Source organism: Hoplias malabaricus, chromosome 5 (genome assembly GCF_029633855.1).
Source record: "Hoplias malabaricus isolate fHopMal1 chromosome 5, fHopMal1.hap1, whole genome shotgun sequence".
NCBI classification, from domain to species: Eukaryota; Metazoa; Chordata; class Actinopteri; order Characiformes; family Erythrinidae; genus Hoplias; species Hoplias malabaricus.
This window is the reverse complement of record NC_089804.1, coordinates 52,032,524-52,060,452: the sequence shown is the minus strand read 5'-3', so window position 1 is coordinate 52,060,452 and position 27,929 is coordinate 52,032,524. Positions and strand designations below refer to the sequence as shown.

General features: G+C 41.6%; 2 protein-coding genes across 9 annotated transcripts; one reads left to right on the top strand and one right to left on the bottom strand.

Moving 5' to 3' along the window:
• The first annotated feature begins 419 nt into the window (after positions 1-419).
• Positions 420-20,981, top strand: c1galt1la (core 1 synthase, glycoprotein-N-acetylgalactosamine 3-beta-galactosyltransferase 1, like a). 7 transcript variants are annotated; one of them, XM_066672750.1, is made up of 5 exons: positions 426-555; positions 11,305-11,402; positions 13,253-13,485; positions 14,025-14,689; positions 19,899-20,981. In XM_066672750.1, the coding sequence occupies exons 1-5, from the start codon at positions 535-537 to the stop codon at positions 20,226-20,228; spliced, it is 1,347 nt and encodes a 448-aa protein (XP_066528847.1). In that variant the 5' UTR covers positions 426-534; the 3' UTR covers positions 20,229-20,981. The 7 variants fall into 7 exon arrangements, with proteins under 7 accessions (XP_066528848.1, XP_066528847.1, XP_066528849.1 ...); XM_066672754.1 differs by having other exon boundaries at positions 524-555; positions 13,249-13,485; XM_066672753.1 differs by lacking the exon at positions 426-555 and adding an exon at positions 10,779-11,088 and having other exon boundaries at positions 13,249-13,485.
• A 1,077-nt stretch (positions 20,982-22,058) lies between these two features.
• Positions 22,059-27,530, bottom strand: tac3a (tachykinin precursor 3a). 2 transcript variants are annotated; one of them, XM_066672756.1, is made up of 7 exons: positions 27,456-27,530; positions 25,999-26,112; positions 24,911-25,010; positions 24,550-24,579; positions 24,413-24,466; positions 23,218-23,287; positions 22,059-22,555 (listed from the first exon to the last, which is right to left on the bottom strand). In XM_066672756.1, the coding sequence occupies exons 2-7, from the start codon at positions 26,101-26,103 to the stop codon at positions 22,537-22,539; spliced, it is 378 nt and encodes a 125-aa protein (XP_066528853.1). In that variant the 5' UTR covers positions 26,104-26,112; positions 27,456-27,530; the 3' UTR covers positions 22,059-22,536. The 2 variants fall into 2 exon arrangements, with proteins under 2 accessions (XP_066528853.1, XP_066528855.1); XM_066672758.1 differs by lacking the exon at positions 27,456-27,530 and adding an exon at positions 26,234-26,384.
• Between the last annotated feature and the right edge of the window lie 399 nt (positions 27,531-27,929).

The following is a 27,929-nucleotide window of genomic DNA, read 5'->3' as shown; positions in this document are numbered from 1 at the left end:
ATGTCAAATCTGTCAGACATGACCTTAGGCATATTTATGTCCAGTCGACTTGTGTGTGAGCAGGTATGTGACCAAGTGAGTCCTGGCTCAGCTTTTACAGTTTGACCCCAAAAGAGGAAACAATCATCTGAACAGTTTATGGTAAAATTGTTCTTTCCATTTCCGTATTCAAATCCCCACAGGATACTACTTTCAGTAGTAAAGAAATTCTTCTGTAACCAATCAGACGGTCATCAGTATTTTTAGCAACAATGAGGTTGTGAAGGTCTTGAGAGCTCTCACTTGTTTTACCATCATGAGATGTTTCTTATGTGGCACCTTAGTAATGAGTTTTTATAGGCCATCAGTTGAACCAGCTGGTATTAGTAGGATTGATTTAATTACTGATAGATTTCAGCTGGTGTCATGACTTTCCATGGCTTTTCGCACCTCTTTCTTCATGTGTTCAATACTTTTTTCCTGTGTCATTTCTCATTATTACACATAAGAATTTATGGACATCTATGGCTTGATTTCTTTGCATGTGTGCCATGGATGGGTTGTTACCAACATCTGGTGAGAATTTCATTTCAATAGCACCTTCAGAGATATGTTTACTTAGAATATTGGGGACGTGCTCAATATTTAATCAGATGTACGTGTGAAGACACAATAGCAGTAATAAAATACTTAGCAGATGGAGACCATAGAGACAGTAGGAAGAAGTTGCAATTTGCCAAACGTGAAATGCACTATTTAGGCTATAAAACCTCAACATGGCAAGGTTCTGCAGCAGACAGGATTAACACCATATGTGATATAATCCTAAACCAGTCAAAAGTCTAAAACAATGATGAGTTTTCTGAGAATTACATCACAATGTAGGCAATGGATCCCAAATTATGCTTAAAAAAAGGAAGGCCCACTATCTCATGTGATCTAGGGTAGAGATTTGGTGGCCATGTATAAAACAGAATGGACAGTTAAACCACAGAGGCACTGAAAGTTTCATTAATGCAGGCAAAAAACACAGAGACAGTATGCAGATGTCCTGTCCTTTTTGATGTCATTTACCTAGTTCTAACTGTTGGGTTTTTCATTTTTTCTTTGGTTATTTTTTTGCTCTTTATTTTATATTTACTCAATAAATAACCATACTCCTGTACTATTTTTATTTCTTTATTTTGATAAGTTTCTGTTGGGCACGGCGGTGCAGCAGGAAGTGTTGCAGTCACACAGCTCCAGGGACCTGGAGGTTGTGGGTTTGATTCCTGCTCCGGGTGACTGTCTGTGAGGAGTGTGGTGTGTTCTCCCTGTGTCTGCATGGGTTTCCTCCAGGTGACTGTCTGTGAGGGGTGTGGTGTGTTCTCCCTGTGTCTGCGTGGGTTTCCTCCGGGTGACTGTCTGTGAGGAGTGTGGTGTGTTCTCCCCGTGTCCGCGTGGGTTTCCTCCGGGTGACTGTGAGGAGTGTGGTGTGTTCTCCCCGTGTCCATGTGGGTTTCCTCCGGGTGACTGTCTGTGAGGAGTGTGGTGTGTTCTCCCCGTGTCTGCGTGGGTTTCCTCCGGGTGACTGTCTGTGAGGAGTGTGGTGTGTTCTCTCTGTGTCTGCGTGGGTTTCCTCCGGGTGACTGTCTGTGAGGAGTGTGGTGTGTTCTCCCCGTGTCTGCGTGGGTTTCCTCCGGGTGACTGTCTGTGAGGAGTGTGGTGTGTTCTCCCTGTGTCTGCATGGGTTTCCTCCGGGTGACTGTCTGTGAGGGGTGTGGTGTGTTCTCCCTGTGTCTGCGTGGGTTTCCTCCGGGTGACTGTCTGTGAGGAGTGTGGTGTGTTCTCCCCGTGTCCGTGTGGGTTTCCTCCGGGTGACTGTCTGTGAGGAGTGTGGTGTGTTCTCCCCGTGTCTGCGTGGGTTTCCTCCGGGTGACTGTCTGTGAGGGGTGTGGTGTGTTCTCCCTGTGTCTGCGTGGGTTTCCTCCGGGTGACTGTCTGTGAGGAGTGTGGTGTGTTCTCCCTGTGTTTGCGTGGGTTTCCTCCGGGTGACTGTCTGTGAGGAGTGTGGTGTGTTCTCCCCGTGTCCGCGTGGGTTTCCTCCGGGTGACTGTGAGGAGTGTGGTGTGTTCTCCCCGTGTCCATGTGGGTTTCCTCCGGGTGACTGTCTGTGAGGAGTGTGGTGTGTTCTCCCCGTGTCTGCGTGGGTTTCCTCCGGGTGACTGTCTGTGAGGAGTGTGGTGTGTTCTCCCCGTGTCTGCGTGGGTTTCCTTCGGGTGCTCCGGTTTCCTCCCACAGTCCAAAAACACATGTTGGTAGGTGGATTGGCGATGTAAGTGTCCGTAGGTGTGAGTGTGTGAGTGAATGTGTGTGTGTTGCCCTGTGAAGGACTGGCGCCCCCTCCAGGGTGTATTTCTGCCTTGCGCCACGTGATTCCTGGTAGGCTCTGGACCCACCGCGACCCTGAACTGGATAAGGGTTACAGATAATGAATGTTTCTGTTGGGCTTTGCCAGTGGCTAATGGTGCTAACACTGTCCTGGATGTCAATGCTAGTGATGTTAATGGCTGGGCCTGCTGAACAGTGGAGCCTGTATCGTAAGTGTAGTGTCGGTGCCTGTCTGTCTGTTTTTTCCAATTTATTAGCTGGAACTGTTGACCTAGGGACCTTATTTTCAGCTAATTGTGGGAGCCCATTTTGACTGTGTGTATTGGTGCTTCTTTGGCTGCCTTTTCTTATCACTGTTGGCTGTGCTATTCCACAGTCTGTGTGGGTGTTTTTTATTTGTTATTTGATATTTTTTCATCTTTTCTGTATTTTCTGTATTGTAAAGTGACCTTGAGTACTATAATTGTGCTCTATACATGTAACATATAATTGTTATGCCACTGGGCAGACTTCTTGCTACTGCGTTTAGTTTAGAAGAGAAATAAATGACCAGAGGCCTAATAATTATAGCACTGTCTGAAAAAGCTGTTTAAACTTCTATAGATTTAGTATAGCCAGGCATGGTTGCTGTAATCCATCTGGGGAAAAAAAATCCCTCACAGTTATCTGCTGCACATTGCCAAACATCACTCAACAAAACAAACTCCTATCGCAGAAGGCTGAGAATCATGCTGATAATGTACAACCACACGCTGTGGCAGAAATGAAAGTGCATGAGACCTGTTCTGTGCGTGTGTTGTGGGCCAAGATTTGATGTTGCAAACAAATGGTATTTGTCCACAGATGGAAGGCTTTGTCAGCTTAATCAATACTTTCATTTTGGGACCCATGGTAACCACATAATGAAAGTATGCTCTAGTTACAGTATGTTCTCTAAATTGGTTGAATGCATCCCTAGTAGTACACAGGATGCAGGTGTCATTGCAAACACTGTGGTAAAACACATCATTTCTCAGTGGGGAATGCCCAAACACAATGTTTGAGTATCTTAAAGCATCAAATAAAAATTGCAGGTGATCCAGAACTAAAGGAACATGAGACCCTCTAGAGTGGAAAAAACGAGACAAAGTGCCCTATTGGCTGCCCTTCATATGGCAATAAATTATGATACCATTACATCATAAGGTTCGTACATCATCGTGTCGTGCACTAGGGGCACCGTTATATTTTTTTCACCCCCATCCTTCAAAGAGTCTGCCACTGTTCACTAACATACACATGTTCTACGTACTAAAAAATTTGGTCTTTAAGCAATATTCATGAATTGGGCGGAATGTTTTCAGGAATGTCCATTTTACCTGTAAATTACAGTTTTCTCTTGTTTGTACGAAAGTTTCATGAATGAGGCTCAGTGTGTGATGGCTTCTTTTGACACTTTGGCTCCTCCCAAAATACAACAGCTATGACCTTCTTTGATTGGCAGTCATCACATGGTCATTCATTTAGCAGCCAGTCCTATGTTTAGCCAAACACCACTACTAACTTGAGTGTTCTGTGGCGCAGTCAACAACATGGGGGTGACCCATGTTCCGTGACCAAGTGAGCAGTGTGGTGCAACACAGTGTGACTAATATGCAAAACTATGATTAAATGTAAAGGGATGAAATCTCAAAAATATTTGCATATGCAAATGGTCCTATTGCATGCTGAAATGGTTCTTCATAGGTTCATCAAATGTTCTAATAATGCTGGATACTTATCATCATTTAAATAGCGATTTCACAATGAAATGAACAAATGAAAATCTATGTTAATATTTCTTTGAGCTCATTGATTGTACACCAGAGAAGAGCAACATATTTTTAAAGATTGCAGTGTATTCAAACTGTGTTCTCTATGAAGTCTATGATAATCTTTAAGACTCCCAGACTCTTCAGCTGGCTCAGTTTGTAGAATTCCAAGCAAAGCCAATTAGCTCTTGGACAAAGATTGACAGGAATTTTGGAAAACTTCTGATAAAGACAAAACATCCAATGTTGACTATGCAGCACTCATAGCATCCTATGTTTCAACACCTACATTTCAGCTGCTGTTTACAGCTATGAGTGCTGCCTCGCTCCCACGCTTTGACCACAGACACAGAAAAACAAGTTTAAGACTTTGAGAGCTCATGCATTTATATATTGCATATATATTATTTATTTACATATTATTTATTTACATATTGCATACGTGTTCAACCCGTTTTCAACTCATTAACCCTAGTGTTCAGCTCATAATTGTATTATTTATTCATCAAATTAACCTCTTAATGTGTATAAGTGTCCAAATTGGCCCCAAAATATCAGGGCTGTGGGTTTTTAAAAAAAAAAGTAATTGGCAACTGCACAAAATATCTTCTTTTCCACGTAATCCATTTCAGGGTCGTTGTTGCACAACATATGAATCTACTACAACGACGCTACAGCTAATGACATGAAATTCAGGATATACACTTTAAACTAGAGATTGCAGCTCCTCCCAAATCTGCAAGTATATAAGTGGTGAAGGTTTCAATGTGATTAACTCAATCCCACTCCAAAAACTGGTTTCACTTAATCATAGATAGACATCAGACTGGGAAGGCCTATTAGAGCCCAGGAAGACAACAGAGTCAGTGTAAAGTTAGGATGGTTTACTGAATAACGGCAGCTCATCCAGACACTATTATTGTTTCTTTGATACAGCCTCACACCCTCTTTGGCTGACCCCGAATGCTTACAGGAGTGGATGTCAACAGGTAACTTAATATGAACATGTCATGCCTTCGTGCTCTCTCTTTGCCTCGTGCTCCCTCTCTCTATCTGAAACCAATACAGAACCCTCAGCCTTCATAACAGCCGACCCCAAATTGCCTTCGCGATTTGTTTCTCTGGGAAGGCTGTCTGGGTTAGAGGATGTACTATGAGTGTTGTCTCCATCAGTTATTGCAGGAAGTGGAATGAGTCTGGCTGTAGGTCTAGTATAGGTCTTCCCTCGGATAAGAACATCCACAAACCTCACTTGACCATCTCTGCTGGGGTATAACTTCACCACCGTACCCATAGGCCACTGTGGTTGTTGAGGATCAACCATCAGAACAACGGCTCCTACTGGTATTCCAGGTAAGGCTTTAAACCACTTGGCTCGAACTTGCAGGTTGGGAAGGTAATGCCGAATGAAGGCGGACCAGAAATGGTTGGCTAGGACCTGAGTGTGTCTCCATTTTCGTTCATTTTCATTTTAGCTATTTCAGGATATATCACCTGTGGCAGAGCACTATCAAGACGTCCCATTAGTAAGAGATTTGGAGTTACCGGGTCTGCATCCGCTATATCTGAAGACACATAGCCCAAATGTCTGGAATTCAGAATGCTCTCTACTTCCAGAAGAGCAGTTTGCAAAATCTCCTCTTGAACTGGTTGCGCCCCAATAGTCTTGTAAAGTGCTTCCTTGATCGATCTAACCTCCTGCTCCCATACACCTCCGAAATGAGGCGCTGCAGGGGGAATGAAGTTAAAAACAATCTGTTGCTTGGCCAGCAGACGTTGTAATTCTGGAGACATCGATTTGAATGCCTCCTCTATCTCCTTCTCGCCTCCCTTGAAGTTTGTGCCTTGATCAGACCACAGCTCCATAGGAGTCCCACGCCGTGCTATGAACCTCCTTAGGGACATGAATCAGTACTCAAGCTGTGGAGTATCTCAATATGTAGTGCCTTGGTTGTCAAACACTTAAAATGCATTCCCCACCTTTTCTCCAAGCGCATACCCACTTTCACCATTAGGGGTCCAAAGCAGTCTGTACCAGTGGAATAAATGCTGTGTGAAGGAGGAGATCTGGAAAGACACTGACAATCCATGTAGCATTTGAATGTCATGTCGTATAGTCCTCAAATTAAGGCTCTCAGGGTTTCCCTTTAACCTAAGTTTCCTTGTGGCTTCTGGTAAAAGTATTGTACGTTCGGACCCATCATCTAGGATAGCAAACGTGCCCAATGTACACTCTCCAACATGAAGCAGCACACGCACTACTCTAAGAAGTACATGATTATTGCTAGCAGGCTTATTTAAATAGAGCAGCTGTGTCGGGGCAGTCTCCAAACAGGGCTCCACATTTGATTGATCTGTCCGGGGCCGATTATTGACTTCATGAAGGATCCGCAAATGTCTCCTATTACAAAAGGAACATGGTTTGTGCCGGTCACACTTGGCTGCTTGATGAAGCCGCCCGCAGTGCCAGCATCGTCGAATCTGACGTATCCAGTCAGCCACCTGGGGTTTTGTAAGGGTTTGGAGTGCAGGGCATTGACTGAAAGGGTGTTCTGTACTCTAGCAGTAGAAACAATGTGACTTAGGTCGGCCCATATGTGGAGCTCTTGCATCAGTGCTTATTTTCCACACCGATTAGAATGGTTGCACTATTATTTTTATGATGTGGACCTCCCTGTAGAACTGGCCTGGTCCGCTTTTCCCTCCTAGTTGGCTCACTATCATAATCCTGACACCATGCTTCATGCTTCAGCCATTCTGCTAGCCCTTCCAGTGTGTAAAGAGTGCTTGGATGTTGCAGGAGGTGGCAGCAGAAATCTGCTCTTCAATTAGGCGGAAGCTTATATGAGAAGTCTAGCTACATGAGACCCACACCGTAGCTCTACACTACCTTCTGGTCCCAAAGTTCGAAGCATACCAACTAGTGATTGAACCTGGAGGGAGAATTTCTCGAAAGCTGAGGGATTGCTTGAGGGATCTCGAAAGTAGGGAATGGTTGGTTGAGGTCCTCTGTAGTATCGCTCTATTCCAGAGGGATTTGGAGCTGGCAACATGCGTTGATGGAGAGTACGGGTTGTAAGTTCAGAGCTCATGTGAGGTGCCTCAGAAATGGGACGTCTGTTGTGGATGGAGCACGTTTGTTTCCCACCAGGTTAACCCTCTGGTGGGAAGGAGCCATGGAGTCAAGGGTAACGGTAGGAAATGGTTCAGCATCAGGGACAACCCATGGAGGTAGAGCTGGGGTTGTCTCCTCATCTTCTGGCAAAAGCTCCTGCTGTTGGACACTGGTTGAAAGACTGCATGCCCTTTCCATCAGCAAGTCCTCTCTAGCTGCTTGGAGACGGGCTATGTAGGCTCGTACTGCACACCGAGTTTCATACAATTTTGCATTTTCCCGATAAATTTCATCCATTTGCTTCCTATGCATCGTTTGGAAGGGACCACGCTAGAGGCTGGGACTGGAGGCTTAAGTTGCTATCAGCTTCACATATGGACTATTCAGGGTAGAGGTGCCATTCATCAATAGTGGTGTTCCTTCTCAATTGCAGTGAGCATGCGAGATGACTGTAGCAGCATCTGGGCTGATGACAGCGTTGACCAGTGGCTGCTCTGAGAACTCATACGGCACCTGCTGTATAACATCGGTGACTGAGGTTGTTTCCTTGAAGCCTGCCATATTTACTTCATAATCTTGTAAATAAGCTGGACAACGTTTAGGGCGGACTGACTGCATGGTGCTTTACACCTATTGGAGGTTAACGATACCTGGTAATGCCTATCCGGTTCAAAGGACCATTAAGTGTGGTGAAGGTGTCAATGTGATTAACTCAATCCCACTCCAAAAACTGGTTTCACTTAATCATAGATAGGCATCAGACTGGGAAGGCCTATTAGAGCCCAGGAAGACAACAGAGTCAGTGTAAAGTTAGGATGGTTTACTGAATAACGGCAGCTCATCCAGACACTATTATTGTTTCTTTGATACAGTCTCACACCCACTTTGGCTGACCCAGAATGCTTACAGGAGAGTACCTCAACAGGTAACTTAATATGAACATGTCTATTGATATGGCAGGTGGAATATGGGAGACAGATATGAGGGTGATAGGTAGCTGATTTGAGGATATTCTGATATGGTCTAAAGAAACAAATAAAGAGAAAAGAGATTGTTCATAACTACCACATTAATACACACAATTAATTAACTATCACATGCTAACCAAATGTATTTCCATGAACTCTTGAACACTCATGTCTAACATAAGAATATACTGCAGGCTAAACATAACTGGTTCATGGTGAACCTTACTTCACTCGACTTAACAACGTATTATTCCTTTCACAAGTTAACGCTTACTGCATAACGACTAACTCACATAATGTCAGACACACATATCACTGATAATAACAAGGTTCAGTCAGATGTTAGCGCTGCCGTGCTCTTTTCCTCCAATGTGCTCGCTCTCTCTCGCCTTCGTGCTCTCTCTCTCTCTCTCTCTCTCTCTCTGCGCGCTGTGGTGTGAATTAACATAGTACACAGTATTCCCAAATATCCTTTTGTAAATTGATCTCATGTCAGTTAAATGCTATAAATACTAGAAGCTATGGCATGGTGTTGCAGCAGATTCAAGTCCCGCTCCTGGTGACTGTCTGTGAGGAGTGTGGTGTGTTCTCCCTGTGTCTGTGTGGGTTTTCTCCGGGTGACTGTCTGTGGGGAGTGTGGTGTGTTCTCCCAGTGTCTGCACGGGTTTCCTCCGGGTGACTGTCTGTGAGGAGTGTGGTGTGTTCTCCCAGTGTCTGCACGGGTTTCCTCCGGGTCACTGTCTGTGAGGAGTGTGGTGTGTTCTCCCTGTGTCTGCGTGGGTTTCCTCCAGGTGCACACGTTGGTAGGTGGATTGGCGACTCAAAAGTGCCCATAGGTGTGAATTTTTGAGTGAGTGTGTGTTGCCCTGTAAAGGACTGCTGCCATCTACAGGGTGACGTCCTGCCTTGCGCACAGTGATTATGTGTAGGCTCCGGACCCACGTGAACTGGATAAGGGTTACAGATAATGGATGGATGAATGCTTTGAATCATTATCTAATGTACTTTGTAATGGAAAGGAGGTCTTAGGTGTAATCTACTTCATATTATGTAGAGATTGGACTGCAATATAGAGGCTCTATTTATAGATTTATTGTTTATTGCAGGGTCATAAATATTGTGATGTCATGTCAGATTGGAAATGAGACACATCCAAAACTTCCTCTTAATGTCCATCATTAACTACACATTCTTACTACTCATAAATTATTCATACTCTCTAATTTTAAATATAGTAGTACAGATGTAGAATGAAAGTCATTTCATAATGTTAAAAATGCAGCAATGTCCTAGATGGGTTTTAAGCAAATGTTTCCAGTCTCCCAACCAAAACACAACATTTCCCTGAAATACACATTTTTGGCAGCATTATTTCTGAACCAGACACAGTGACAATTGTGAAAGACAAAAATATTGTGTAGTCTGATCTGGGCCTAACTGACTAAAAATAGCCTCTTGATGTGCGTTTTGCTGCTGTTATGGTATGTGTAGGTGTACATGTGCATGTATGCTGTTCCATGACATGAGCTTCTTTATCATCTCTCTCTCTCTCTTTCTCTATCTCTTTCTCTGTCAGCTTCACCACATATTTGTTAACAGGTTTAAAAATTTATTGAATTAACCACCAACAGGGCATCATTTTATACATTAATGATAATAAATTCACATTTTCAGGTCTGAGCTTATTCTTTCTCTTGATATTTGCAGGAAGTTCTCTGACACTTTCATTATTAGACAAAAAGGTCACTGTTGCACTTCCGATCTCTTTGTTACAAAGGATTATTAATGACTTTTAAGGTTTTTACAAACTAATTGACAACCATATAATAATAGTCATAGGCCATTATAAGTGTAGTCTTATTTTAAAGAGTTACCAATATCAGTAACCCTCTTCTGATTGGCCGAGAGGTTTTGGGAGTGATATTGCGATGAAAATCCAAGAGAGAACACGAAATGGTTCACAAGCAGACGGAAAGGTGCACGTTGCAAATCTAAGCGCAAACAATGAGAGTTTAAGGACGAGCTGTGAAAATCTGAGTCAACACTTATAACGAAACTCCTTTAAGTGCTTTTTGAAAAGTCTTCTCCCATTTTTAAAATACACTCTCAGCTTTTGACTTTAAAGTAACGTTAGGTATGATACGTAGCCAGTACACTTAAAACACTAATAAATCCTCAGTCATTTATTTTCAGAGCAGTGACACGGTCTTACTGCAGTAATTTTTATAACCAATGAAGCAGGGGCGGGGTTACCGATGGACCCACCCACCTGTTGACCTGCCCTCTAACTGAACAGCAGAGAGCCACCGCGGCTCTGACCAGAACCATACGCGAGGACCGAACCATTCAGGGTACTGCATCTAACAGCCAATGAAAATGTATGTGGGCGGGGTAATATGTGTTACACCTTCTATGTGCAGGCCGCCCACTCCAAGCTAGACGCCCGCATCTTAAGAAGCGGAGTACTTTTTTATGGGCGGAGCTTCTGCGGCGATTCTCCAATCAGAGAGCAGAACTGTGTGACGCTGCGCGGAGCTGCAGGTCTGAATGTAAATACACAAAGGAGGCCTCGATATAATGAGACACAGAAAAAATATACAAACGGCCACATAAACCGTAAATAATAATGAATTACACGGCCTTACTGGAGGATATTAGGTATGTCTACTGGGGTTTTGCCCTTATTTATCGACTACCGGTGTGTTTACTCTTGAGCAGGCATTATATTAGTATTTAGACATGGAGCCAGTCTTGGTCTCAGATCTGCGGGTAAATGAGGGAGAAGATAACGCCGGGAAATACACACTGAACACTGAAAATAAGGCTCACAAAACGGCAGTTCACCGGAGACGAGAGCCAGCAGAAGGTCGGTGGATACATGCCTTTCTTATTTGGAAGTGAACTGATCTGCAACCGTGATAAAAGTGGAGTGGCTGACTTATTAACGGTGCTCACTCCCGTGTAACTTATTTTCATTTAGATTGCCATCTACCTCTGTTTCTATGCACTAAAATGGCATGGGATAGTAAGTTATTGGGGTTCTCATTTAACACGCAGCTCCTTGTGATTTCTTTTCATTCAGCTCACTGAGTACATCCAGAGCAACTATGTGACTTTAAGCCAAGATACAGCAGGTGTCTGGGAGCTAAGGCAAATACCACGATTTGTCAGTCATCCAAGGTAACCAGCTTTAAACATCTTTCATCATTAGCTAAAGCTTAGATTAGCTCCATGGTGGCTTGGTTGCTCAGGCTGTAGTAAGGTCACATGGGTGCATTATGGATAGGCAGACCATGATACAGTTAATGTTGCTTCGGTTTAAGAATGACTGAAAAACCTGTGTGCCAGCTTCTCATAGCTGAGAGAAATAAAGTTTTGGCTTCATTTTGCTGTAGTTAATTTCCCTTTAGGGGCGGCACGGTGGCGCAGCAGGTAGTGTCACAGTCACACAGCTCCAGGGACCTGGAGGTTGTGGGTTTGAGTCCCGCTCCGGGTGACTGCCTGTGAGGAGTGTGGTGTGTTCTCCCTGTGTCTGTGTGGGTTTCCTCCGGGTGACTGTCTGTGAGGAGTGTGGTGTGTTCTCCCTGTGTCCACATGGGTTTCCTCCAGGTGACTGTCTGTGAGGAGTGTGGTGTGTTCTCCCTGTGTCTGCGTGGGTTTCCTACAGGTGCTCCGGTTTTCTCCCACAGTCCAAAAACACATGTTGGTAGGTGGATTGGTGTCTCAAAACTGTCTTACCATGGGTAATTTTATTGGATGATTATTGGACCAAATCAAGAAATTTCAAAATTGCAGGTAAATGCCACATATTCTGAGCTACTACTGTTAAAGGTGCTGTTTAAAAATAAAACAACAATAATCTAGGGAGGAGAGGAGGTCATATATGATGTTTATTTCCAAATAGTCTGCCTTAAAGTGATCTGTCTCTTATTATTTTTACATGGAATAAAATCATGATAAAAGGAATTCTACTATAAGCTTTAATATTTTCTTTTCTGTCACTTTGCAGATTTCAGTTCAAAGCCCCACCTGTAACACATTAACAGTGGTGTTCTCTTAAGCCTACCACCTCTAAACTCTCATATCTTATCAAATTATTTGTGACCATATGATATCTTACCTGTGTGTTTGACTTTCCACCTGGGAATTAAGAACACGTCTTTACTGTCCCCACTGTTTGTCTTGCTCTCGTTGTCCACGTGTGTTGAAAAATATATAATGGCTTCTTTTTTTCAAGAAAGAACATTTGTTACTCTGAATATTTGTGAAATATGTGGATAAATTATTGTGGTAAATGTCAGAAAGCCTACAATTAAGATTTTACTATTCCACTTTCGTATGAGGTGTTTGTATACTTTTATTATGTGTGTTATAAATTATTTTTTGTTATATTTTGTGGGCGGCACGGTGGTGCAGCAGGTAGTGTCGCAGTCACACAGCTCCAGGGGCCTGGAGGTTGTGGGTTCAAGTTCGCTCCGGGTGACTGTCTGTGAGGAGTGTGGTGTGTTCTCCCTGTGTCTGTGTGGGTTTCCTCTGGGTGACTGTCTGTGAGGAGTGTGGTGTGTTCTCCCTGTGTCTGCGTGGGTTTCCTCTGGGTGCTCCGGTTTTCTCCCACAGTCCAAAACACACGTTGGTAGGTGGATTGGCGACTCAAAAGTGTCCGTAGGTGTGAGTGTGTGAGTGAATGTGTGTGTGTGCGTGTCTGTGATGCCCTGTGAAGGACTGGCGCCCTCTCCAGGGTGTCTTCCCGCCTTGCGCCCAATAATTCCAGGTAGGCTCTGGACCCACCGCGACCCTGAATTGGATAAGCGGTTACAAATGAATGAAGGAATATATTTTGTGTTTTTATGAAAGGGTAAACCAACTTTTGTTAAACGTCCACTCTACAATCTTCACCTTTTAAAGAGTATTTTTAGACTGTATTTCTTTATTTTATTAAATAAGTTTTAATAAGGCCTTTTTAAAATTGGTTATGCACTTAATTCATCAGGAAATCTTTCCCCTCTTTTCCCAACCCTTCACTAAGGCAGGCAAGCAGATAGAAACAGGGCCATGAAGGTGGTGAATCCCAGATCTGCCTTCCTCCTGGGCTTTGTGGTGGGCTCCTGCACGCTGTACTTCTTCCTCAGGCAGATGTGGTTTGAGCAGAGTTTCAGATTGTGGCACAGTGGTGAGAGGGATGAGGTTCTGCTGAGCACAGACAACCTCAGCTGGAAGGTGGATGGATCCGCTCTCATCAACCTCAATCACCCTCATCACACAGGTGCATCAATGCTTCCCTCTACTGGACACTATATGTAATGTGGTGTATGATAATGACAAAGAGAAATAGTAAGTTGAGTCTTTGTTTTATTATAATTATTACATAAAGGTTTGGACTGAGATATTAATTTAAAAACCCATTAAGTCGGAGAGGCTCAGGACAATTCAAACTACTTGTCCCTATAACAACCAACAGGACAAAAGACTCTGAATGCATTATTTTCTTTGCTACGCACCCTTTCATATTAAACCTCTCTGTTGTTTTGTTTTCATCTCAGGTGTTTGAACTATGAGATGAACTATTCCCCTTATATTTTTTGAATACTTAATTAGTGAGATGGTATTTTTTTTCTTTTAACCTTGGCTTTAATTGGAAAAATAAGAACAGTTATAAGTAACAGATGCTGATAACAGACGTCATTGTGGTTGATGGTACACAAGGTTCTTTCAGACTACTTCATACACAATTATAGAATAACTAGAGCAGATACACTTTGTATTTTCAGTTACTGATAAATACACTGCAATGCTGTTTTATAGGAGAGGACAGTCATGTCGCAGATGAGCTCTATAAAAGGGTGCGCATCCTATGCTGGGTTATGACAGGGCCCAGCAATCTGCAATCGAAAGCCCGTCACGTAAAAGTGACCTGGAGTCGTCACTGCAACACTGTGCTCTTCATGAGCTCGGTTGAGGACCGCAGCTTCCCCACCGTGGGCCTGGGAACAGGGGAGGGTAGGGATCAGCTTTACTGGAAGACCATCCGTGCCTTCCACTATGCCCTGAAGAACCATGGAGAGGATGCAGACTGGTTCCTCAAAGCTGATGATGACACGTTCGTGGTGGTGGACAATCTGCGCTGGGTCCTGTCCAATTACTCCTCAGAGGAGCCCATCTACTTTGGCAAGCGCTTTAAGCCCTATGCCAAGCAGGGTTACATGAGTGGCGGCGCTGGTTATGTGCTCAGTAAAGAGGCGCTGCGTAGGTTTGTGGAGGGGTTTAGCACTAAAGTGTGCACTCACACTACCTCAGTGGAGGACCTGGCCATGGGCCAGTGTTTGGAGAAGATGGGAGTGCTGGCAGGAGACTCCAGAGACACGATGCACAGAGAAACGTTTCACCCTTTCGTTCCTGAGCACCACCTCACTGGCAAGTTCTCCAAGAGCTTCTGGTACTGGAACTACTGCTACTATCCTATTGTAGAGGTAAGATTCTCCTATTTCTACAGATACATTTTCTACAGATTCTCTTTTCTACAGATACATCCTATTATACAGGTAAGATTACCCCACTGCTAGTATCCTATTGAAGATGCAAGACTCTCCTACTATTGTGTAGACGTAATATTCTACTACATTGACATTATAGAGGTAAGGCTGTCATACTGCTATTTTCCTATTGTGAAGGTACTGGCAGCATATTTGAAGCAGAGGTGACAGATACAGATGGTAATGTAATATCCGAGATCTTTGCACACGTGTGTGTGTGTGTGTGTGTATATATGGCATTACTGAAAAGTGGAAGCATCTAGGAACCACAGCAACTCAGCCACAAAGTAGCCTACCACACAAATTTACAGTGTGCGCCTGATGAGTGCTGAAGGGCACACTGTGTATAAGTTGCAGATGCTCTGCTGACTTAATAACTTCTGAGTTCCAAACCTACTGTTACAACTGCAAATGGAGGAACCAACTCCATAATGGGACGTCATAAACATGTCTATAGGTGTAATGTGTCCCAATTCTTCTGTCCATATAGTTTATTCTTGCTCCAACTACAGATACTTTATTTTATTGCAGCTGTTGGTTGATGCTTTGATCTGTGATTGCTTTAAAGACAGATGTTGAGACCAGTATTTAATTACTTCTATAGTCTACTGATAGTGGTCTCTTGTCAGTACCCAAGTTCAGATTAGTTACTGCTGGTGTTAGATCATTCAGTGTTATGGCACCCAAGCTCTGGAAATCTTTACCACAAACTCTCTTCCTCTGCTTTTCTTATTTTTTTTTTAAATCTCATCTATAAACCTACCTTTTCTATCAGTACAAATGCACCCCTCTGCTGTCATAAATGTCATATCTTTCTTTCTCTCTCTCTCTCTCTCTCTCATCGCATTTTCTTCCCTATTGTTATTCATTGTATCTATAAATATCTAAATAGATATGTAAATAAATATCAATGTTAGTACATTCCTATGAGTAACACATTCATATTGTCCATCCCTAATATTTTAAAGCTTTTAAAATCACTAATGAAACTGTCATTCAAGCATCAAAGGGCTCAGAAAACTCAATATTCTTGCAGTTTCTTAAGTTATTACTTTATGCTCAAGGGAAATATGCTCAAATAATATACGTGCCCTAGGCACTCATCAATAGCATGTGTACAAAGGTTTTGCATTGTTTGTCCCTCAACTACAATATGAGGGCAGGACAGAAGTGTACAGACATTTCACTGTTATTCCCCACTGACACTCAGATTATTTGAGGCAGTGTTTATTGTCTGGATTTTATTGCGAGTGTTTCATGAAGGGATGTGTGACTATCCTTGAGGAGTGCGTTGTCATTTTTTTTTCTTTTGGAACTGTATTGTTCCTGTGGTGAATGAAAATATCTCATTCTCCTCAAATTGTAATTTGGTAATGAAGAGTTAAAATTAAGTACAATCGGCAAAAGCCTTACAAAAAGAAGTGCTCTGTACTGACTAAACTTTACATAATCTCTTCACAGTGATTATGGTAGTACTGTCTGATTTATGATGGAGCTATTATCATTAGCGCTTTTGTTGAGTCTTTTTTTGCAAGAAAAATCTAAATTACAGTATGATAAAAGAAAACCATCATAATTATGAGCCTTGATGATAATATAAGCAGTGATTAGTATCTTTTTACACGTACTAAATCTTGTATTCTTGTTATGAGAACTCTCATTCAAACCTTGCTGTAAATTTCCTAAGCCCTCTACGTATTAATTTCTGCTCATAAATGTTGATTGCTTCTAAATTGTGCTGATTTAATATTGTATATATCAGATCTTTAGAATATGGAAATAGCACGAAATATGTTACGTGAAAAATGTTTACAAAACACCAAATCTTACTTTGAATGTTTTAGAAGAGTTCTAGAGTCAGTTTATAGGAAAAGGCAATTCTGTTTGCAATAGTTGAAGGTAGATAGGAAAAAGTATAGCCAGCAAGACGGATTCATTCAGAGAAATCATGAATAAGCTTTTAAGAAGCTTAAAGACCCAAAAAGAAGGCAAGGTTATTTTGGAGCCAAGCCTGCCCATATGGATACCAGGAGTAGGAATCAATTTGACCGCAGAATCCCTGTGTGGTGTCAATCTGTCATGGCTGCAAGCCTAGCATTTGCCAATCATTTAATGGATTTTCTCCTTTGTAATGAAGATCTGAAGACTGCATAATTTTCCAGCTACAACAGCGAGCCCACCTTCAAACATTCACACCAAAAACATTTGTTGTTTTTCAGATGTTTAACTCACCTGTCATACATGTTATCAGAAGTGGGTTTGCTAGTCTTATATGAATCTTAAAGGTGTACTATGCCCTGTGAAGGACTGGCGTCCCCTCCAGGGTGTATTCCCGCCTTGCGCCCGATGATTCCAGGTAGGCTCTGGACCCCCCGAGACCCTAAATTGGATAAGGGGTTACAGATAATGGATGGATGGATGGAAGGTGTACTATACAAGACTTAACACATTTATATAGCATCAGACGACTCTTTTCAGTGTAAAGGTGTAGTGGAGTTAAGGCGTCCTGAGCACAGAAAGAAACCACACTTTGCTCTGTTTTGCTGTTCTCAAGGACTTGCTTTCACCCTTGGGGCGGCATGTGGAAACTGGGCCCTCCCCACATTTGTTTTGCCCTCCCCAGAGGGACAGGCAAAATGACAAAGCTTTCCCTATGGAAGACGGTGGATACCACTGCCAAATACTCAGGACAACAATTTATTCAGAACACTACGTTCTGTTGAAAGGCTCCAATCAGATTCCGAACTTATGGTTATTCTCCTAGAAGCGCTCTCCTTGGTCAGCTACTCCTCTCCCTTATGATTTGAGGTGATGGTGCACAGGGAAATACTGCTTTCTCGTCTTTCACTTCCTTCATGAGGTAAATTCCCGCTTCACTCTCTACAGTGTGTCGTCTGGCAAAATGGGAGAACAGATTTTCACATTCCACATTAATCAGTGTTGTAGTTACATACTGCTTTAATGCACGAGCCTGAAGTTAGCATCTCGTTAGCCAGTTTCTTATTCGGATTTCCCATTCTACCTTAAAAGGAGCACTGTGTTGTGAATTAGCTCTGTGTTGTTCATGTACATCTTAGGGCATTTACGAAGCTTTTTATGCTAGGCTGAGGTTATAGTTCCGTATTCAGATTTCCTATTCCACCTTAAACAGGTTCTCTAAATTGAACTTGTAAGGTTACCCTAATGATGTTTCTTTTCCTTTCAGGGAATTTCACAGGGCTTTATTTACTTTTCTCAGTGTTAAAACCCAATGTTCATTGGCACCATTCAATGTTGAATGGGAAATTTGAATGAGACGCTATCTGCTGCAAAGAGGGAGAGCCACTCGGTTCGCTGTGTCTTACTCAGTCATGTTGTTTTCCTGTGCATCAAACCTGTAGGAGCATGCTTTTTCTACTCTCCTGGCCGAAGGAGAATGTCTGATTTATCGCCTATGCTTTGGTGAGCAGTGCTCACTTGCGCCGGTGCTGAGCTCTAATTCATGCCGTCATTTCACTTCTTTCACACCGAATGAGAATGATTACACTTTGTGTCCAAACAGTGAGTTCCCTGAGCACATTAACAACTCCACTTCTCCCTGGACTTCTATTTTCCCTGTTGGTTGTACCCTTTGGGTTGGTGTTTTCTGGACCTCTTTGGGTGATGGAATAGCACAAAGTAAATATGACTTTTTTTATTATTATAAGCGTCCATGTCTTTTTTAATGAGTGACTGACATGATTACATTAGCTTTTATAGATATTGAGTTTGTTGGGAATGTTATAATCTCAGTTGGCAGTCAGTGTTGCTCTTCTTAGCTATGAGAAGATAAACAAACATGGCTGGATGTGTGGTTGAGCAGGAGAAAGGGGGAGGCTGAAGGGAAGGTTGTTGCTGAATAATTGTTTCTGTTTAGCTCTGATATGCTAGTGCAACCCTTGGTGTCAAAATATCGGTAGTGCACCTTTAATTGTAGGATTTGATAAAGCGTGGTTATTGGTTTTCATTTTAGTCTGTGCTCTGAAATGACAAATTTTTGCAGATATTAATTTGGGAAATCTCATTGCTGATGTATTTAAGTCATATCTTATGATTACATAATGCTGACCTTCATGTGCAGTATTATAGGGTATATTTGGATTGTTATTACAACCCCAAAGAAAAGTTGCCCCAATATGGAAAATGAGGGGGAAATGAGGATTTTTTACATTTATTACATTCTATTTATTTTGATTTTGTTGCAGACCCCAATATATTTCATGTTTTGTCTGGTCTGCAACAGGTAGTGTACTAGTACAAGGTCCTGGGTTGTTGGTTTGAGCCCTGCTCCAGGGAATTGTTTGTGAGGAGTTTGGTGTGGTCACCTTCGATCCAAAAATTGTTAGTAGGTGGTTTGGCTACTATAAAGTGTCCATAGTGTGGCTGTATTAGTGGGTGTTTGTGTGTCTGTCACTCTGTGAGGGATTGGCGCCCCCTCTGGGGTGTGTTCAGCTTTGTGCCCAATGGTTCCTGTTGGGCCCCAGACCCACCGCAGCCCTGCATTTCATGCCTGCAAGACATTCCAAGAAACTTTTGATGGGGCAGTTAAGGGTGAGTCATGTCTGATTTGTGACTGACTGAATGTCAGTTTGTCAATAAACGAGTGAAAAGCGTATTGACGTTTAAAAACAGTGTTTCAAAAGAAAGATGGGAAGGGATTTGTGTATTTCTCCCTCTAGTGCATAAACAATTCAAAGAATTGGGAAGACTTTTAGTGCAAGGGCGCAAGCAAACACTGAACACCTGTGAACTTCAAGCCCTCAGACAGCACTGCATTAAGAACAGTCATTCATCAATAGCTGCTGTAACCAGGTGGACAAGGGATTATTTGACAAAACTCTTTAAAGTACTACAATAAGGATTTGCATTCACAAATGCCACTTAAACTTTACTCTGCAACAAAAGAGGCCTAATGTTTGCCATATCCACAACCACTTTATCTTTGCTACTCTGGACTCAGCAGTCCAGAAACTGCTCTATGTACATTGTGTAGGATGTTAGGAAATATGTGCAATGATGGAGAAGTCAAAGTAAATGTAATAAACACTGTGTATTTCTTCATAATTATTATTTGCATTTTCCAAACTGCAAACTTCTAGCCGTCTTCATCCTCAATGTTCTTTTACAGGGCCCTCAGTGCTGCTCTGATCTTGCTGTATCTTTTCATTATGTGGACCCTGAGCTGATGTACACTCTAGAGTACTACACCTACCACCTGCGGCCATATGGGTACCAGCATCGCTACAGGCCTCCGGAACCATCCATTCTTAACACAGCCGTTCACACTGAAAGGACAGTGGTGGCCACTGAGAATATGTCTCCTCCAGTAGCAAAAGAACAAAAAGCAAACAGCCAGGACAAGGCTGAACTAAATGGACAAACAGAAGTGAACAAAGTAGCAAAAGAAGCTCCAGAAAAAAAGGCAGCAGACAACAGCACTACTCAGAAACAAGTGTAGCTGGGAAGAAGCTGATATGATTGTGTTGTACGTGGGCGACAGGGAATGTATGCATGGGCAATATAATGGAAATAACATTGTCACAGGGACCTTAGCCATGTATTAGCATTGTCATCAGTTTCCATTGTCTCTGTCACATTGAAGTATATTGTGTTCTTCCTCTAAGTCATTCACCTCCTGATATTCTCCATCTTTATTTACTCCATTGATTCAGGGAGAGCAAATGTCCTTATGAAATACACTGTGCGTATGATTTTTACTGTAGCTGGATACACTTAATCCTCCCTCAGAGGAAAATAAGATTTTCAGCAAAGGACTGAAATATTTTTGTACCAAGAGACTGGAAATTGACAAATATTTTCGAAGGAATGCTCAGCTTATCGAACACCAAAATCTAAAAAATACAGGTGAAATGCCTCTTAAAATACTCCTCCTCAGTCATTTCCTTTGGTACACCTACCACACGAGTCTCTAGGTGTACAATTACAGTCACACCAAACAGTCAGGAGTCACTTAATGAGTAAGACACATTCATAACATGTTTGTAGCTTCTACTGTGTCCTAAACCTACCTACAGCCACCAGAATTTCTCTCCACTGAGTGATCCTTTGGGTCACACGTCAGTTTGCATGGGATTAATAAACCTGGGGTTATTTGTCTCTGCTTGTTTTACAGTAGGTAAATGACTCCAGAATCTTTTCTGAAACAGGAGCGCACTCTGGAAAAATGACTAATAAAATCTGATCAAGATACTGTGATAGTAATTATTTTGTCCAGTGTCCGCAGGTAAAACTAATCCTGTCCTAGTAAGACTTAATACTTTCAGGGATGGTTTTCCAGACAGGGATTAAGCCTAGTCCTGGGCTACACAGCATTTTGGATTGTGATATTTCCCTACTACGCTATCTACATTTATGATAAATACATGTAATTTATTATTACACTTCCTTTCAGACCCACAGTGTTGAGTTGTCTTCTCATAGTGGAAGGACTGGCAGAAACTCTAGTGCATTTTAGGTCTCAATAAAGGGTTTGGGTGATTTTCTCTCATCTCTTTTAAGGGCAAAAGCTTTAAGTACCGTCTGTTGGATGATAACAGTGTTGGTTCTCTACCAGAATATCCAGAAATACCCCTGAATATCAAATTTCTAAAAAAGAAACAAAAATATATTCTAAAAAAAAACAACAGAAATTATTTATTTCATGAGAGGCATTATTTTCAGTTATTATTATTATTTCAATTAAATTTTATATTATAATAATTCAATTTTGCTTTAATTCTTTTGAGAGTTAGGGGATTGGTCAGAATACTGAGGAGCAGATCAGAGATAATTGTAAGGTGGTGTACTTAAGCGCCCTGAGTTTTCTGCACTTCTTATTTACTTAAGGAATCACATCTGTGAAGTTTATTGAAATGTATTGAAACTGATTGTTGTTGGCTGAGTAAAATTAAACTGTCGGCCAGTATTTATTTCTCTTTATAACACTGCCTCAAACTGAGCAATTCTACACATCAGTGACAGTTAAATGACAAGTAATTTTCATATCTCTCATGTAATCAGTTGTGTATTAGTGGCTTGGTTCTGGTCACATGATTAACCTTTATCCAATGGGTGTTAGGCTTCAGGTTTATTCCAAACAATAGAAAGACAAGGCATTCCCTCAGTTTGTGGGTTGTATTAGGCCTTTGCTTTATACCAAGTGACAGTTTTAAGGGCTGATCTACATAGTGAACTTTAGATGTGCTGCATCTAATGCCTTACAAACCTTTGTGAATTGGCTTTATAACTGTAGCTGAATAATGTGGGTTTACAGTGCTCTCGAACTGATACTGTGCTTTAGAAACAAAACAAAACGCGCCAGTAGCTGATCTAATACACAGCATAATATTCCACACGCTACTCATACTGCTGTTTCAAATGTATTACCACACGTGTTGACTTTGCATATTTTGTAGCAACTGAGTGATGACGAGATCAATTAAATAATATCTTTATTTACAAAAATCATGTTTTTTTTGTACATTAGAAAGAAAAATAAATGGTGGAAAATGAAAATACTCAAAATTAAGAGGGTGTATCTGGAGGTTTAATTCTGTCTACTGGTGTATATACAGTCTATGTCATTTAAAGCTGCAGGTCAACATAAATCAAAGTAAGTCATATTTTATTGATCAATTTCATTTGATTGTTAGCCTCGGTTAAATTAGTATTTCGCTCTTTTATCTTGCACCACGGTGTGGTGTGATGAGGAAAGATCTTGAGAGAAAGGTGCAGATGGTCCTAAGGGTGGGAAGTAACATCGCTGTCTATGACCCACGACGAAATCTGAAACAGAAAAGCCACAAGTGTCACCTTTTTTGAATGAATGACTTCATCTCTAATGAACACTTTTGGCATCTTTCAGGTCATTTGTTTCTGTTTATTTTCTTGCCGCCAGAAATAATGTATCATTTCTCTGTGATTTGAGCACAGCATCTATCCTTTATGTTGTATGAATGTTTCATGAGTAGATCAGTTAATGATATGGAATAAACTCTCTACAGTAAATTACATTAAGTGATTATTTTTTGACTCTCTGCATGTAGCACAGAAAATGTCCGTCACTTTTAAAATCTTCAAATCACATTCTAAAATAGTAAGATACATTTTACATAGTTCTTGGCTTAAATGTATGGCTCTGGCCTTTTACACCAAGTGGATTTTCTTAAAGCGTCAAGATTCTTCATTAAATTAGGTCCAACGTTTCTTTTCAGCAGAGGACTCTTTAGGGCAGTGGTCGATACACTGGCCACAGGGACCCCACATGGTTTTGGGTTATTCACATCACACAACCCTTGAAAGTATAGGAAAAAATGTGGACAACCTGAGTGTAGCTTGAAAACCACTGCTTTAGGAGATCAAATGTGGTTCTTCCATGGCATTGCTCCAAAAACCATTTCTGACACACTTGTATTTGAGGGGTTGTAATGACAAATACCAGAACTAACCTCATTCTACACTTGTTAAAGAACAAGCCTCTGGTATCTGGCTGCTCTCTCCTCCAAGGACGGCCAGAATCTGTCAGAGTAAACACAGCACAGCTCACTCAATGTGATAGGGTTAGTGTGACATGAAGTAAGTGCCCACCACAATGTTTCTCTCTCTCTCTCTCTCTCTCTCTCTCTCTCTCTCTCTCTCTCACACACACACACACACACTCAGAAATGTTCCAAAATTACTTGGAATAAAATCTTTTTACACTAATTTCCAAGTTTCCATTTCCACGAAGTCAATGTTTTTTTTTTGTACCTTTACCTTATATATATCTACAGGGGTTAGACAAACACCTGTCATTGTAGTGTGGGAGGTTTCATGGCTAAATTGGAGCAGCCTGGTGGCCAATCTTCATTAACTGCACATTGCACCAGTAAGACCATGTGTGTATCCTGAAGGCGGTGCTGTGTATCAGGACGACAATGCACCAATACACACAGCAAGACTGGTGAAAGATTTATTTGATGAACATGAAAGTGAAGTTGAACATCTCCCATGGCCTGCACAGTCACCAGATCTAAATATTATTGAGCCACTTTGGGGTGTTTTGGAGGAGCGAGTCAGGAAACGTTTTCCTCCACCAGCATCACGTAGTGACCTGGCCACTATCCTGCAAGAAGAATGGCTTCAAATCCCTCTGACCACTGTGCAGGACTTGTGTATGTCATTCCCAAGACGAACTGACGCTGTATTGGCCGCAAAAGGAGGCCCTACACCATACTCATAAATTATTGTGGTCTACAACCAGGTGTTTCAGTTTCATCGTCCAACCCCTTCTTGACTTCACATGGTAATCAGTGTAAAAAATTTGGAACATTTCCAAGTCCATTCATCATGAGAATTTCACACAATGTGAAGAACAGCTTCTGTGTTAAAAAAATGGAGAAAAGAAAGAAAATATTATTCTCTTTACTCTCCTTTTCAAAAACTAGTTTCCATGGATGTACACATTTTTGGAGTAAATCTGATTTCAATCAATTTCACTTTATTTACCTGATACAGATGTTTGTCTGATTCAATATCAGTAAAACACATCAACACGGTTTTGTTCTTCAATATACTTAGAATTAGCTGATATAATTTTTCAAGTGGGAATCCAGGCCATATTCATTTGAATTCAATGCACTGCTTTTATCAGTGAAAGCTCACCAGCATCATTGCTCCGTCGGCCCATGAGTCCAACAAAGATGTCATGCATTTCTCCTGAAAGAACAGAAAATGAGCACATTGAGCCATTTCAGAGAGAGGTGCACTGAGAGGAACAGAAAAAAAGAGACTGCTCTTACTTTTGCGTTGAGGCGGAATATCATCAGCATCTGAAAGCAAATAACACAAACGTTATCAAGAGTGAGCACTTAGGCTTAGACATAAACACAGAGGAGAAAATACTGTTTAATTAAAGACTGAATCTCAAATGGCTGCTCTAAGTAGTGCACTGGTCTTGAAATGTTAGCTGCATCCAAAGGGCTTTATTTGTCTAATATAAATATATTAATATTCAGCCATTAACTGCACCACTCTTTCAAGCATTAGGTGCGTTGGGTGAAGAACCCAGTTTCATGAACTGTAGTGCACTATGACTAGGGAGTAGGAGGTGTTCAGGGATTAAAGATTCATGCAGTTAAAGGGTTAAAGAGTCACACTTACCTGCACTCCTTCTCCCCATTAAACCCACAAAACTGTCATAATCAATGTCATTATATCGTTTGAGGAAGTTCCGTGTTGAGAGTCGAAAGCTTGGATCTTCCTGCACACAAATTAGAAATGGTTACACTTTATGACATGACGGCTCATATAAAGGGCTTATGAATGGCTCAAAATGTTTATGGTTTAATTATGGATTGTAATCATGTCACGGCCACTGTAAAAACATTAATAAGTAAATGTAACATAATTAAAAAGTGAAATCCTCTTGGTATATTGCGGCCTGATAAGGAAAAAAAAGTGTGGGCTCAGTATTTGGCAAGGGACAGGTGCTCTTATTTTGTATGGTTAAAATGTTGCCCTTTTTATGCTTGTTAAAAGTTTAGTGAAATAATTAATTACATAAATAGTTAATTACATAATGTATTACTCATTTTACACCTCTGACAAGCCCTGTGTAAATGTAACATACAGGCCAACGGAGTGTGAAATCACGTGACACTTTTAACGTAAACGAACATATTCAAAATGGAACGTTGTCGTAAATCACACACTGCACTAAAGAAGGAACACTAATGCTCTAAGTGCTGTTTTCTAGTACACTCTTTAGTAAATTAGTCTGATATCTGCTATTCTATATTTAATTTCTGTCGGAGTCAATAAGCCTCTATCTCATTTGCTATTTGGAACCCAGCAACTCAACAAAACTAGTTGGAAAGTAGTTCCAACGTTGAGAGTTGTTTGAAAAATGAATGGTGAAAAGACGTCACTCTGTTGTCTACATCGGATTAAAAGGGGGTATGTCGTCCTAAAAAAAGAAGTCCCTGTAAATTTGGACCAAATCACAGCTCAGGTTTAAACGTGTATCGTTGAATATAATGCCGTCTGGTCTCGTGTCCAGTTCTCTTCCATTTTTTAATTTAGTTTTAATTATATATATATATATATATATATATAAATATAAATATAAATATAAATAATTCAAAATAAAAAAATATATATGGTGTGTGCTCTTAATTTCCGTTGAGAGCATATCACCTCAGCATTGTGTGTTGTGTAAATTACTGGCAATATTCGGGACGTTGGCTTACCTCAGACTGGGCTCTGTGTGCTTCTCCGTCCTCGCAGCTCGAGTGACTGACCCGAGCTTCCAGCACGAGGAGCAGGAGCGCGAACAATAAAAAAGCTCGGTACATCCTCACAGACTGAGAGAGAGAGAGAGAGAGAGAGAGAAACTGAATGCACAGAAACTGCGCCAAATACCCGCAGTATCGCGCCTAACACGTGTAATAAAGCCGCTTTCTACCCACGACAAAGGCTTTATACCTTTGAATTATTGTTGTAGGGTCGGTGTTAAGTTTATCGTTAGTGTAGTGTGAGGGTCTAGGGTGAGTGTTGAGGGAGAAGGGTGGTTTCAAAGTTAGAGCTGAGACACAGCGCCGTGACCCTGACCCGTGGGTGTCCTAATGTGTAGTACATGGTGAATACAACAGATACATTTACGATTAAAAACCGGAAAAGCACACTACACAATAAGACAGTACAGTCTGTTAACATCAGTGGTGTTGGACGCCGCCACAAATTCTCTCATAAAACCTGTGGCGCGTGCCCAGTAAACATTTAGCTGTTGATTCAACGTTGAATTAACGTAATGACTGCCGTCTAATCAACGTTCTCTTAAGGTTGAAAATGAATGTTGAAAAGACGTCCAAACACAGACATTGAAAAGACGACTATTAGACGTATTTTGGACGTCCATTGACGTTAATAATTGGTCACGAAATAAATTACCTGTATAAAACGCATTTTGGACGTCCACTGACGTTATCGATTGGTCACCACTTGATAACTAGCTTATTATGGACGTCCATTGACGTTTAAAATATGTCCTTGACGGACAAACTACTTTTAGACCTATTTTGAACCTTGTTTACTGGGTGAGCTCCTCAAATAACGGCGTCTCCACTGCGCACCGCGACCTTTACAGACTCGTAATTAAAACGGCTTTACACCGAACTACAAAATTAAAACGAGTTTACTGAGTAACAATATTAAAGTGTGTTTTAAGTGACGCCCTGCGTTTTTTTTTTGTTTGTTTCCTATGAAATCTTTGTATTCTCTAATGACTTTTATCTTTCTCTGAGAGCTCAGAAACGTTTGTGAAGTCTGTTTTATCGCCTCTACTTTAATTCCATGTTTCGTAGGATGAATTTAAATAGGCCTGTATGCTAACTCGTCATTATAATGCATTACTACAGTCGCGTGCAAAAGTTTTTGCACTTCAGGTCAAACCAGGTTTTTGTTGGTTTCTACGTGAACGTAAGTTCCGCACGTCCTTCACTGACAACAAACTAACGCACAGTTTCTCGATTTCTTTTCTAAATTTAAGACAATAGAGAGAAAAATCATAAAACGTGACCCGTGCAAAGATCAGGACACTTTTGCCTTTGATGAGTTTTTTGCAGGATGTTAAACTCCGCAGGTTCCCAGAGACGCACAGAACAGACGACACCTGAAACGGTGTTCTGCAGCAGGGTAGAGCTCTTACCTGTCTGTCGGAGTCGCTGTTCCCAGGTAAAGCTGAGCTCTGTGAGGAGAGGCGCACACAGATCCAGATGCGCGCTCCTCGCGCAGTTAAATGACTGCAACATGTGCGCAAGTCCAATCAGACGCCGAGCTGTAGGTGTGGTTTGAGGTGACAGAGCCCCGCTCTCCAGCCGAGATGACCACGCACACGAGCATCCTGACATCACCAGCGCGAGCCTTTCCTTAAAAGGGCAAAACAGCGCGTGCTTTGGAGCCCATTTTCACTGGGAGCAAAACTTTCTGAAGAGGAGTCGCTTCTACTCACGGAAACACCTCCTCCCCCAGCACTACCGCTGACGTCCCGGCCTAGTCTGTTAAAGCCTGCAAAACAATTCATAATACGTGGGGACGAGATATTTAATGCATGGGTATGAATTAATAAATTTTTTTTAAGTCATTCCCACACATTATTGAGTCATTTTTGAGTCCACTTGCC